Genomic DNA, 12,682 nt, shown 5'->3' on the forward strand with positions numbered 1-12,682 from the left:
AAGCCATCTATGGATGGATTTACACAGTTGATACATTTACAAGCACAGTAAATCTTTGAATACCGATATTTGAGGCACAGGTCTAATCTTCTCATACAATATGTGTCAAAAGCAGGATTTCCCTCGGGCTCAGCACCAAAACAGGGTCCCTGGAAGAATTCTTAACCAAACTAAAATGACTAATAATATCTGATAGCCGTTTTGTAATGAAAACTCTATCAAATAGCTTTTTGACCACAATAACATCCACTTGGCTTGCTTATGATTTGTAGCTTGACTTCTGTTCTCCTGAGAAATGTGAAAATGCTCTGAACTTCATAAAAGTCAGACAAAGCTTTCCAAAAGCTCAAACAGTGAACTCCAAGCCCACGTGGTTGAACTAAAAATCCAAAGAAACAGACTAAGAAATGACGTAAACACCATGATCAGAACCGCAAAAAGAAATTTCATCAACGACAAAACTGAGGAAAACAAAAACAAACCCCGCGAACTTTGGAAATTACTCAATAATCAACTAGGCTGCAGTAAAAAACTTAAAACCAGATTCTCAAACATAAACATAAAGACGGACAACACGCTCATCACAGACAAGCTGGATGTAGCCAATTACTTAAACATCTTCTTCACAAACATAGCCACAACACTGGTAAACAAACTACCCTCCCACTCAGGGCATTATGGGGTAGAACACATAGTAGCATACTACAAAAACCTAGGGGTCCACAAAGACGACTTCAAACTTGAAATGGTAACAACCGATGAGGTACTCAAAAAATTGAGCGCCCTCCAACCTAACAAGGCCACTGGCCATGACAACATCCCCTCCAAATTCCTCAGAGACGCAGCAGCCGCCATCACCCCAGTCATCACACACATAATAAACCTCTCTATAAAACAGGGGCACGTCCCCAAGGACTTCAAAATTGCGAGAGTGACCCCTCTGCACAAAAAGGGCAGCAAATTAGACCCAGGCAACTACCGCCCTGTTTCTATTCTTACCTCCATCTCGAAAGTCATGGAGAAAATAAGGGTAACAGTACTGTATATTTGAATACCGCCTATGTCACAAATGTATCAGTACTAAATACCTATATGTCCCTATGCCATAAATGTCATGTATGTTGTGTATGTCATAAATGTCTATATGAATTGAAAATGGGGGACCCTGATGGAAACAAGACAAACGTCTTTCTCAGGTCTGCATCCCCTTAACAATTGTATGTATTGAGCCGTACTGTATTGTACCCATTCTGCAATCTGTTAAATAAAGTTTTCATTCATTCATTCATATAATGTTTACCCTGTAGGCCTACCCCTAAATAGGGAAAACGTGAATGCACAATTTTCATGGATTTCAATGCTGGGGTCACAGGAATCTTCTGACCACAATACGGGGCCACCTGCCAAAAGAGTTTGCCGCCCCCTGGTGTAAACAGATAAGGAATCTGTATGATCCTAATGCTGAGAAGACGAGAAGACAGCCAGTGCAGCCTGGTATACACGCCCGCCTGCGTGAATACCAAACCAAGCCGCATTTCTCGGAGACGCTCTCTGATTGGCCGACGCCTGTTTCTACACTGGTTAAGCTTAGGCACTCTTCGAAGTTGGTTAAGGTTAGAGTTTGTCTTAGAGCGTGACGGCAAGTTCTTTCGACGGTTAAGCTTAGGCACTCTTTCGAAGTTGGTTAAGGTTAGAGTTTGTCTTAGAGCATGGCGATAGAACGCCAGGTAGTTTGCAGGCTGTTTGGCGTGGAAATGGGCAAAGACACAGCTCGTCACGGATTGGGCAAACGCGTCAGTGGCCAATCAGAGAGCGTCAGTCAGTGCCAATCAGAGAGCGTCTCCGAGAAATGCGGCTTGGTTTGGTATACACGCGTGCAGCCTCTGAGAAATGATTGGTAACTGCATCCTACTGATGCCCTTATTCACCATTGCTTCCTTATGATTGCTTATACTGCCCCCTGATGTTCAAAATTGGACATGTCACCTCCATCTTTTCCTCTTGCCATCATGATCCAAAATCGAGATCAACTGGACCTGCTCAACATATGTATACTGTGCATAAGATAAGATAAGATATTCCTTTATTGATCCCCTTGGGGAAATGCAGGCATCATAGCAGCATGGGGGAGGGGAGGTACATTTAGTAAAAAGCAGTGTAAAGAATATAACAAATCAATATAATTAACATAATTAAATCTGGACATGTGCATAATGGTACATACAATGGTACATACAATAAATAGTTACAATATATAATCTAATCCAATAATCTAAATCTAATCTAATATATAATCTGAAAAAAACGAAATGCTAAATATATGCAATAATTTAATAATCCAATCATCTAAATCTAGTCTAATATATAATCTAAACATGCTAAATTGCTAAATATATGATCTGATGAAGTATACAGTATTCACATAAGGTGCGGTATGCATAAGGTAGTATATTGTCCTTTTAGGTTCCTAGTAGTTGGATGTCTGGCAGCAGTCTCTGCCCACTGATGTGGATCCTGATGGCCACACAGAGCATGATAGGATGTTAATTGCTTGATTGTATCATGCAATACACTGGTATGGAAGTATCTGCATTGATTATGTTTCTCCATTCATTTATTCAGGTTTTTCTTTTGTCACCTGTTTATATATCACACCTGCTTTCAGCAGTACTAGAGTGTACTCAATGATATGATCTGGGCAACACAAAATAAATTTGTGTTTGTGCTTCATTTGATTGAAGCACAAACACTCGTAATGAAAATTCTATTGAAGTTGTGTGCCCCAAAAATCCTAAGCATGAGGCCAGACGCAAATTCTCAAATATCTTTCAAATCGGTCAACGACAAGTATTTTATTTGAATGAATATCCTCCATTTTACATTGAAATCAATGTTGAGGATAAATGTTACAATTTTGAACACACAAGAGCAATACTACACAAGTTACCTGATCTGCTGAGTGTCTGTCTTCAGTGGTAGAAGACGTACACAGTTCCTTTACTTAAGTAAAAGTAGAAATACCCAGATCAAATTGTACTTGAGTAAAAGTAGAGAAGTATTTTATATTGAATGTCAAGTCAAGTGTTCCTTTATTAATCGCCTAGGGATGATGATATACTGTACACCAGAGTCCGTGCAGTGTTTATAGCTAAGAGTCAGATAGTCCTAAAAGTTCTAGGTACCAGTCCGTGCCCACGGTTGTAGAGTCTGATGGCTACTGGCACGAAAGACTGGCCAAGGCGGTTCGTGGTGTGTCGTGGGGGGATACGTTTATGGCTGAACATGCTCCTCATCATCCTGGCTAGCTCCTCATAGAGGGGGTGGGAGGGGGTTTTCAGTAGAGCATCCAGCTTTTTCCTTGTCCTCCTCTCGGCCACCACCTCTAGTTTGACCAACTATAGACTCCCAATATGGAGCTAGCCTTCCTCATCAGCTTGTTCAGTTCTAAAGTGTCTCTTGAGTTGATGTTAGCCCTCCCCCACTGGCAACCACAAACTGGTAAAACATCTGCAGTAGCTAGCTGCACATGTTGAAAGACCTGAGTGTCCTCAGGAATTGATTGATTGATTGAAAACTTTATTAACAGATTGCAGAATGGGTACAATACAGTACAGCTCAATACACACAATTGTTAAGGGGATGCAGACCAGAGAAAGACTTTCGTCTTGTTTACATCAGGGTCCCCCATTTTCAATTCATCAGGACATATATGACATACATGACATACAGATAGTCAGTACTGCTACATCTATACATTTATGACATACCAGAAGAACAGTCTGCTGTCCCTTCCTGTAACGGGCATCGGTGTTTTACGACAAATACAGTCTACTGTTCATCAAAAGTTAATCTAAAGTAAAAGTATGCATTCTACAGGATGTTTGTGCATTCCAGTGCTTGGGAGCACTCAACCCTCGAACCATTGACCTCTAAAGGTTATGTTAAAGTGGCATGTGGTCTAGTTATGCCAGCTCTGATTATGTCATCTTGAAGTTGGCAGGCTTCAAATGTGAGTAGTACTGTACATAATGTTAATCACTTTTTGCAATGTTTTCTATGCAAAATGTTTTTCTTCAAAGTAATTAGTAAGTGATGGGTCCAGATGAATGTAGTGGAGTAAAAAAAATAATTACCTCAAATTCTTACTTTGGTACAGTACTTGAGTAAAAATATTAAAGTTGAGCAAGCAGCCAAATATTAAGATAAGATAAACTCTTGTCAATCACTGTGGGAAGTTGATCAGTGACCATGCTCTCAACTTCGGTGGTGGATATTCACTTTAGCTAAAACATGGCAAAAATAATCAACCAAAAGTGCAGTTGTCTGACTACTACATTTCTGGTGTGGACTTGCTATAACACATAACACAACTGTAAAACCTAATCAAATAGTTAGGTTATAAGATGGGTTAGGAGAAATCCTAACCCATCTGAAATGTTGGTCATGTTCATGTTTATGTGGAAATAACCGCCAATACAATAGTTTCAGTTCCTTTACCCACTTTCACTTCTGTACAGAGAAACTACTTTGATTTTGGCTGTTTTCCGGTGTCCTACCTCACATGAAAAATCACAGAATGATTTTCAATCTATGGTGATCAATTAAAAAGGGCCAATACATGTTTCTACATGAAAATAACACCAAACACCACTCTGCCCAGAGGTTATTGAGTAGCATGGGTGTAGGAATCTCTGAGTGCCATTCTAGTTATTATGACTTGTTCCTTTTCTCCCTGCAGATGAGCAAATACCAAGGGTGAATTATCCTGTGTAGAGGTCATAGAAAAAGATGCACTAACACCACCTTTACACGTATTGGCGATATAGAATATTGATCTGATCCATTACAGACCAACACCGTTAGCTTGGGATTACTGGACAAAGATAACCGAGATATAATCCTTTTTTTCCTTTACATTACTTGACATTATACTTCGGTGTGGAAAATATCGGGAAATAAAACATGTGGCTCTTGGTATAATTACTAGTATAATATATTTATATTTAATATATATAAAATATAAATAGATGATATATTTATAGAATACACATTTCCATATCAATGGCTGAAACACAAAACCTCCTATCTGAAAATGTCACTTTGAGAAAAATAAAATAAACTTGTTTTCTTGCTGAATGAATTTTTTTTAAGGATACCCAACAATACACTGCTTTTGTCATATATCTTGCAGACAGACTGAATAGATGCAGATAGGTTTCTCATCATCCAAAGTGAATTTCTCATCATCCAAAATGTTGAAGATGATAACATGTACAATAATGCTGTATACCATATACATGTATTTATCCACAACTGTCATATACTGTAACCCTTTTTACATACCTGTACTAGATACTATATCTGTACATATCCCTTACCTACTCTTACTAGTCATACCGCTGGCCACTATGACTTACTTACTGTACCATAGCTTATACCTTTATCACTGTACATAATACTATAACACTGTAGATTAGCACTATTACTCAGTAGTACTCCTTATATATTTTATATCCAGTTTAATCACTCGTACATTGTTATTGCATTTTACTGTTACATTTGCACTCTGGTTAAATGCCAAACTTCTTTTTGTTATACTGTTGCGGTATAATGACAATACATTTGAATCTAATCTAATCTAGCACATAAGGAAACTCTTCCAGTACCATATTTCAGCCAGATATTGTCTCACAGCGATGCTGGTGTTGTAGAGAAATGACATGGCTCCAGCCACAGACTTAAAAACAACAGCATAAAATCTTTTATTTTTTTCTTCCCCCATATAGAATACATGTTCAAATGTAGACCGGAAACCAAATAAAACCAAAAAGAGGAACCGTGTACAACAACGTTATCGGCCGTAACACAGCACACCTCGACGACAAACTAAAAGGATACACATACACAACTTGACATTTCTTTTTATGGAATCCTGCTTCGTAAGGTAGTGTTTTAGAGTGTTGTAACAAAGTCAGCTACATGTGATTTGTGTAGACAAACATTCAGTATTGTATGAGCACTAACTTCAACTCTCCCAACTCGCTTTGTTTCATGCCGGGATCAGACTACACAACAATTCTGTCTCTCACGATGGTCACCATTACACGTCGTCCCCGACCAATCACAGCATGCCGTCTTGGCCTGAAGTTCACCAGAGATCTAAAAGGAATTTGGTTTGGACTTTTTGTCCAAAGTCAAAGAACACATTGCAGAAATCGTCACACTAGAAGTAAAAAGTCTAAACATTCTAGACTTTCTGTTGGGGTACCGTGGGGCGTCTGTGTTCCAACAGAAAGTCTAGAATGTTCTTTGATTATGTCACTACAAGGGGTAAAGACACTGATTCGGCATTCCCAACAAAATTGTGTCAAAGTCTGAACAAGTGTAGTCTGATCCCGGCATTAAAGCATGTTCTTCTATATCATACAAACACATTCAGACCATCAGACATCCAGACATGTTCTGCATTTGGAGGTGTTTGCAAGAGTAAAAATAAATAGGTAAATCAGGGTTGAGGTCAAGACAACAAAAAAGGAAAACCAGGGAAGAGGAAATCCCTAAAATATATAGATATATAAATGGGAGTGTTGTGTGATAACAAACACTGAGATGTTGGAACAAAAAAAATAAACATTCCTGGTAGATCAAAGGTCACCAAAACCTTCTGCCATCCCTTTCATTGGTGACATAAGAAAAACCAACGATGGTACAATATCCCTGACAAGTACCCAAAAACAATGGCATAGGACAAAGTAAAGAAGAAAAACAAGTACAAAAATAAAAATGTTTAAATGAATGGGTAAGTTCAGAAATGTTTCTTAATGAATGATGTGTTAAAAAACTATTTTATATATTTACAGTAGCCCATTTATTGAGGGTAGTTTAAAATACTTTTGGATAAAATGCATGTTTATGGGAGTGGGGAGTTTGTCACATTAATTTATACAGTAAATTGTTATTAACAGGAAACATTTTAATTGATTTGGACTCATGCATGTTCTGGCCTATTTGTTGTTTGGAATGTTTCCCCATTTATGTTGCGTTTACCCAGTGTAGTGTGTACCACATCCTTAGTATAGAGCGCCTTGGGAATTTCCAGGAAGTGGACCCTGGAATCGTCTCCGTTGACTGGGGATTTGCCATAGATGGACATATTAAAAAATAAAATGTCAGCTTGAAATACAAACCATTTGAATCCCAAGGTGTTTGTACTCATCTAGCAGGCTGTGCAGTGATTTTGAATATTCAAAATAAATGAATTGTTAACTATAACATTTGGAGTCATGTCACAAAATACAACCCTTGTAATGTTAAATGACAGCCTGCTGGATGAGTACAATCACCTTGGGATTCAAATGGTTTGCATTTCAAGCTTAAAAATGGCAAAATCTGTTCCTGGGTACACTCCCTGGAATTTCCCCCCACTCTTTGGATATTGGATATTAACTACATTTCCAGTCTTAATATGCGACACAGAATATTGTCATGAAAATGTGCATTGAAGCACAGCGCCTGAAGCATAGAAAGTTATTGCCATGGAAAGGGCATAATTTCAACATATCACTGACATACACACAATGCCCACACACGACAATACTAATTTTTCCATTACAATATTCAAACATGTATGGTTTGGCACCAATATTGCCGTAGTTGTGCAATTGGGTATCGCCATTGTATTGTACAAATGTCATTAATTTATATCTGAAGGGCAAACTTGATTCTAGATCACTGGGCTGAGTTTCTGAAAAGCATCTTCTTCCTGCACCGTCCATTCACTTTAAAGCAGTGCCGTCATCTCACTCCCAATTTATAATGAACAAAGAATGTTTTCTTGAGTGAGGTTTATCTGCCACACATTATTATGTAGATTCCAGTTATAACCACACAACTGTTCTCAGCTCAGTGGGACTCTAACATGACTTTGTTGTGTGAGGGGTGTGTCCTTCCAGCGAAAAATATGTTTATGGAAATCTGCCCAGCATTGCTACCATAACTACGGTCTATTTGAAATTCATATTATATATATATAAAACAATATCAAATGTGTGGGTTGTTGTTTCCAACAGCAAAATAAACTTGGAACATGATGAAATATTACTGAGGCTCACTACAAAGTGAGATATTCAGTTTACAACATTTGACACCTTCTTAAAATTAATTCTGACATGGATGTAAAAGACGCCATAGATAGATCATTAATGGAACCATTAGCTATCTTTAGCATTAGCTAACATTTTAGAGGATGCAATAATGTGCATATTTTTAAACACTGATTAAGGAACATTGACTGCCCCCCCCCCCCCCCCCTCCACACAGACACACCCCTATTGGATTAGTACTGGTTGGAATGAAGATATTTTGAAGCTCAACCCTGGCCTACACCTGAACACTAGGATGGACACAAGGAAGGATGGATAGATGGATGGATGGATGGATACAAAAGTAAAAGAAAAATACAGTATGACCAATTGCGATTGATCCTGCAATACCAAATCAGAGTCTGCTGACAGAACCGTTAAAATGTCACAGCTGATTAAAATGGCAAGACAGCTTACATTTTTTTTTTTAATAAACATCTTTGAAAATCAGTGACTGAAAGGGAAGCATATTTTAAGACAGTGGGGGGGGGGGGTCTCATATCCTGCATGCAACAACAGAACGAACACACACACCTTTTAAAATGAAAGAAAATCGGAATGGTTCCACTTATAAAAACACTGTAAAAAATAGACTCAGTGGGGATGGAAAGCATGTGTGACACCAGCCATAGTAGCTGCTCAAAATCACAACTACAGTGGCTGGTAGAGCAGACAAACTTATCTGCCTCAAGCAAAAAAACTCAACAGCATTTGTCTGGTGACTCTTACCAATTTCCCACCCCCTGCATACAGTACAAATCATATTGAATACAACCTCCTAGGCCCACTGCTGTTGGATATAGCCTTGATAATGACTTGGTCAGTTCCACAGAAACAAAACAAATAGGCCTAAAGCATACAGTATATAAACAAACCCCTCATATTTAGTGTTGTATATTACAGTTTAGGGCATAATGTCCACAGTGATGCCTGTTCAGTACAGACAATACTACGTTATGTCTTTTTTTCCTCAGGATTTCTCAAACAAGAGAGCATTAGAAACCTCGTTCCCCCCTTTGACGGAGCACACAACCGTTATACCTTTTCCTGTTTTTACAGTGAAAATGACAGTCCAGCGAACATGAGAGAGAGAGAGAGAGAGAGAGAGAGAGAGAGAGAGAGAGAGAGAGAGAGAGAGAGAGAGAGAGAGAGAGAGAGAGAGAGAGAGAGAGAGAGGTGTAGTGTAACTGGTTGTGTTTCAATTATAAGACAACTCAATAAAACAATAAAATGGTTAGTCTTCATCTTTTCCTGTGAAAAACCAACATTGTAGTGTCTATATGGCAGTTCCCATGGTAGTATCCTCTGTCCTCTAGCAAGAGCAGTCTGTGTGTGTGTGTGTGTGTGTGTGTGTGTGTGTTCACTCACGTAAGCATCCATGTCTGTGGGTGTATGCGATTGTGTGTTTGCAGTGCACTCGTGATCAGTTAGTGTCACTGACAATCACAACGACCATGTGCTCCTCGTCCAGACTCCCCACAGTCCTCTTGGCAGCCTGGAGGTACTTCTGAGAGAAGTCCCCGGGGGGGAAGGCGTACAACATGGACCCGGCTCCTCCCTCTCTCGCCGCAGGCATACTTATAACCCCAGCCGCCTCCTTGGTCCGCAGGTAGGTCACCAGGTGGCGAAGCAGGCGCACCTGAAGTCCCGGCTCGGGGGGCGGCGCCTGGCGGTCGACGGGGCCCTGGAGAGCCAGTAGGATGGCGAACCCGTCCGGTCGGCCTTGTTTGATGCGCCGCGTCACCTCGTCGAGTCTGGTCTGGTCCATGCGCAGCCTCTGGGCAATCTTCATCTGGCTGGGCTGGTTTTGGCTCTGCAACTTCAAGCTGTCTTTCATGACGGAGTTAAAGAAAGCCGACCCACCCTCGAGAAGATACAACTCTGTGGGGAAGCTGCTGTTTTTCAATGCAAAGAACCCATGCCATGACTTTGAGAGGGTGCTTTGGGCAAACTCAGACAGAGTGGTCGGGGATAGTGGTGTGTGTGTGTCTGTGTAGGTTGGAGGGGAGGTGGCTGTGTTGGTGTTCTCGCTGTTTCTATGGTGATGGTTGTTAATGTTGTCACCAGAGGGTCTTTTATTGTGATGACGACCAGAGGGAGGAGTTGGGTCTTCTGCAATGGCGGCTGAGGAGTGTCTCCCCCCACCGCCGCTGTCTGGCGAGTGGTCCCGTGGTTCTGTGGTGGAGTCAGGGGCCCGGACCCGTGCTCGGTCTGGACTGGCCTCAGGAGACGCCGGTCCGACTTGACCACGAACTTTAGACCTCCCCCTCTCCCTCTCTCTATCCCTCTCCTCCGTCTGTCGATCGGGCGAGAGACTCCTGCTCTTCCTCCTGCTCCTCCTCTCCTCCCTCTCCTTCAGCCAGCGCTCCCTGCTCCGGCTGCGGCTCCTCGCCGTTCTTCCTCCTCTCCCAAACGCTGACACGCCTCCCACTGGTCTCTCCAGGCTGCGTGTGGGGCTGTTAGGGTAGTCTCTCTCCAGCACAGGCCTCTCTCTCTCCCTTTGGGGGGGGGCAGCATGGGGGGGAGGCGAGGAGCGTTCCCTTGCCCATCTCAACTCTCTCTCCAGGCCGCGCTGGCCACCATAGCTCTCTGGCAGTACATCATAGTGGGGGGGGACAATGACGGGGGGCTGGAAACCCGGAGGGAAGACCCGGGATGCACTTTCTTCAACTTTAGCAAAGTCCACCCTCAGACGTCGCTCAGGACCTCCCAGAGGAAATCCCCTCATCTGGGTACAGGCAGCCTGGGCAGCATCTAAACTTTCATACTGAATGTAAGCAAAGCCGTCCCCTTTGGCATAGTCTATGTTCCGAATGCTTCCGAAGCGATCAAATTCACGAGCCAGTGCTGCCAGAGAGTTGCCTGGCCCCAACCCACCCACCCAGAGGCGAGTGGTGGGGTTGGCTTTGCCATAGCCGATTTTGACTGGGTTCCCACCGATCATCCGGCCCTGCATGGCTACTTTGGCCCGGTGTGCCATATCCAGGTTTTGGAATTTCAAAAAAGCATACGCCCCACCCTGGCCACGTGCAGGCTTTTTTATCACAACATCCTCAATTATTCCATATTTGTCAAAGCCCCTCCTCAGCTCCACCTCTGTAACATTATGATCCAAGTTACCAATGAACAAGTTACTAGTCGCTCGCTGATCATCCTCTGGTTTCAAGTCCTCGACCACAGGCATGGGGGCAGGAAGGCCATAGGGCCGACCCCTCTCATCCAACATACCATAATAATCCAAGAGCCTCTCCCTCTCTCTGCTCAGACCCAGACTCTCCAAAGCGTAATGCCGGGCCCTAATGTCTCTAATGTTACTCCCCCCCGGCGCCGGGGGAGAGGGGGACCGTTGTCGATACGGGGGGTATGGCGGTGCGTGGGCCAGAGGTAAATAACCAGCATCTGGCGGCGTGACGCTTCGCTTCCTGACATACATGGGCTCTACCTTGAGGATGCGCTCATACATAACTAACCTGGTGGACTTGGCATGCCGGGCTTCCTTGGCGTCCTCCGGGTGCCTAAAATTCACGTACGCTATCCGCCCCTGCTCCGGCGTGTGCGATAGTTTAACGCTAACGTCCCCAAACTTTTTGAACTCGTGAAACAGCGAGTCCTCGACGTCTTCGTCCGAAACCTGCGACCCCATGTTGCTAATGAGCAGTGTTTTGTATTCCAACGTGCCGGGCCTCGGACCCGGGAGGTCCGCTGCTGTGGTCCGCAGGGGAGGGCGACCCAAGAGACCGAGCTCGTGTCGGTGGTGGAGCTCCAGGGCGGCCGCCCGCTCCCGCTCCGCCCGCTCCGCGCGCTCCTCCCTCCGGGGCTTCTCCCTGCTGCGGCTCCGCTTGTGATACCTGCTGTCGGCCAGCAGCAGGGCAAGCGGGGGCGGCGGCAGCTCCTCTCTCCGCGCGCCCTCGCGCTCCCGTTCCCTTTCTCGTATTCGTTTGGCTAAAGCCCTGGACGGACTCGTCTCTCTCCCGGCCTGCCTCTTCATTTTCAAATGATGGTGATGGAGCCCAAACTTTTCAGTGTCTGTCTACAGGGAATCCGGCCGGGGAGCCAATTCCTGTGGTGTTAGCGAAAATAAGCACGCAAACGAAGGTTTCGGCAAACGACTGCAAGCGATTGAGACGCCGAATAACTGCATATATTCTTAAATAAAATGATAAAAACGTTTAAAAACATGTCAGAGGATCTGCACCAGCGCCGCCATCTTGGACAATACAATAGGAATGTGCGCGTTCTCCAATGGGAGGGGTTTGTGAGGACGTTACGTGACGCTTCACGCGCTCCCGAATTCCCAAACGACATTGGGATTGATTGATTGATTGAAAACTTTATTAACAGATTGCAGAATGGGTACAGTACAGCTCAATACATACAATTGTTAAGGGGATGCAGACCAGAGAAAGACTTTCGTCTTGTTTACATCAGGGTCCCACATTTTCAATTCATCATAACATATATGACATACATGACATACAGATAGACAGTACTGACTACATCTATACATTTATGACATACCAGATTTGCAAATACAGTACTGT

The 12,682-nt window shown here is 43.0% G+C and overlaps 1 protein-coding gene across 1 annotated transcript; it reads right to left on the reverse strand.

The window, feature by feature from the left end:
* Positions 1-8,309: 8,309 nt before the first annotated feature.
* Positions 8,310-12,329, reverse strand: rbm15b (RNA binding motif protein 15B). Its single transcript, XM_084316518.1, has one exon. The coding sequence runs from the start codon at positions 12,127-12,129 to the stop codon at positions 9,565-9,567; it is 2,565 nt and encodes an 854-aa protein (XP_084172644.1). The 5' UTR covers positions 12,130-12,329; the 3' UTR covers positions 8,310-9,564.
* Between the last annotated feature and the right edge of the window lie 353 nt (positions 12,330-12,682).

The sequence above is a fragment of the Notolepis coatsorum genome (assembly GCF_963971535.1).
Source record: "Notolepis coatsorum genome assembly, chromosome: 6".
Taxonomy (NCBI): domain Eukaryota; kingdom Metazoa; phylum Chordata; class Actinopteri; order Aulopiformes; family Paralepididae; genus Notolepis; species Notolepis coatsorum.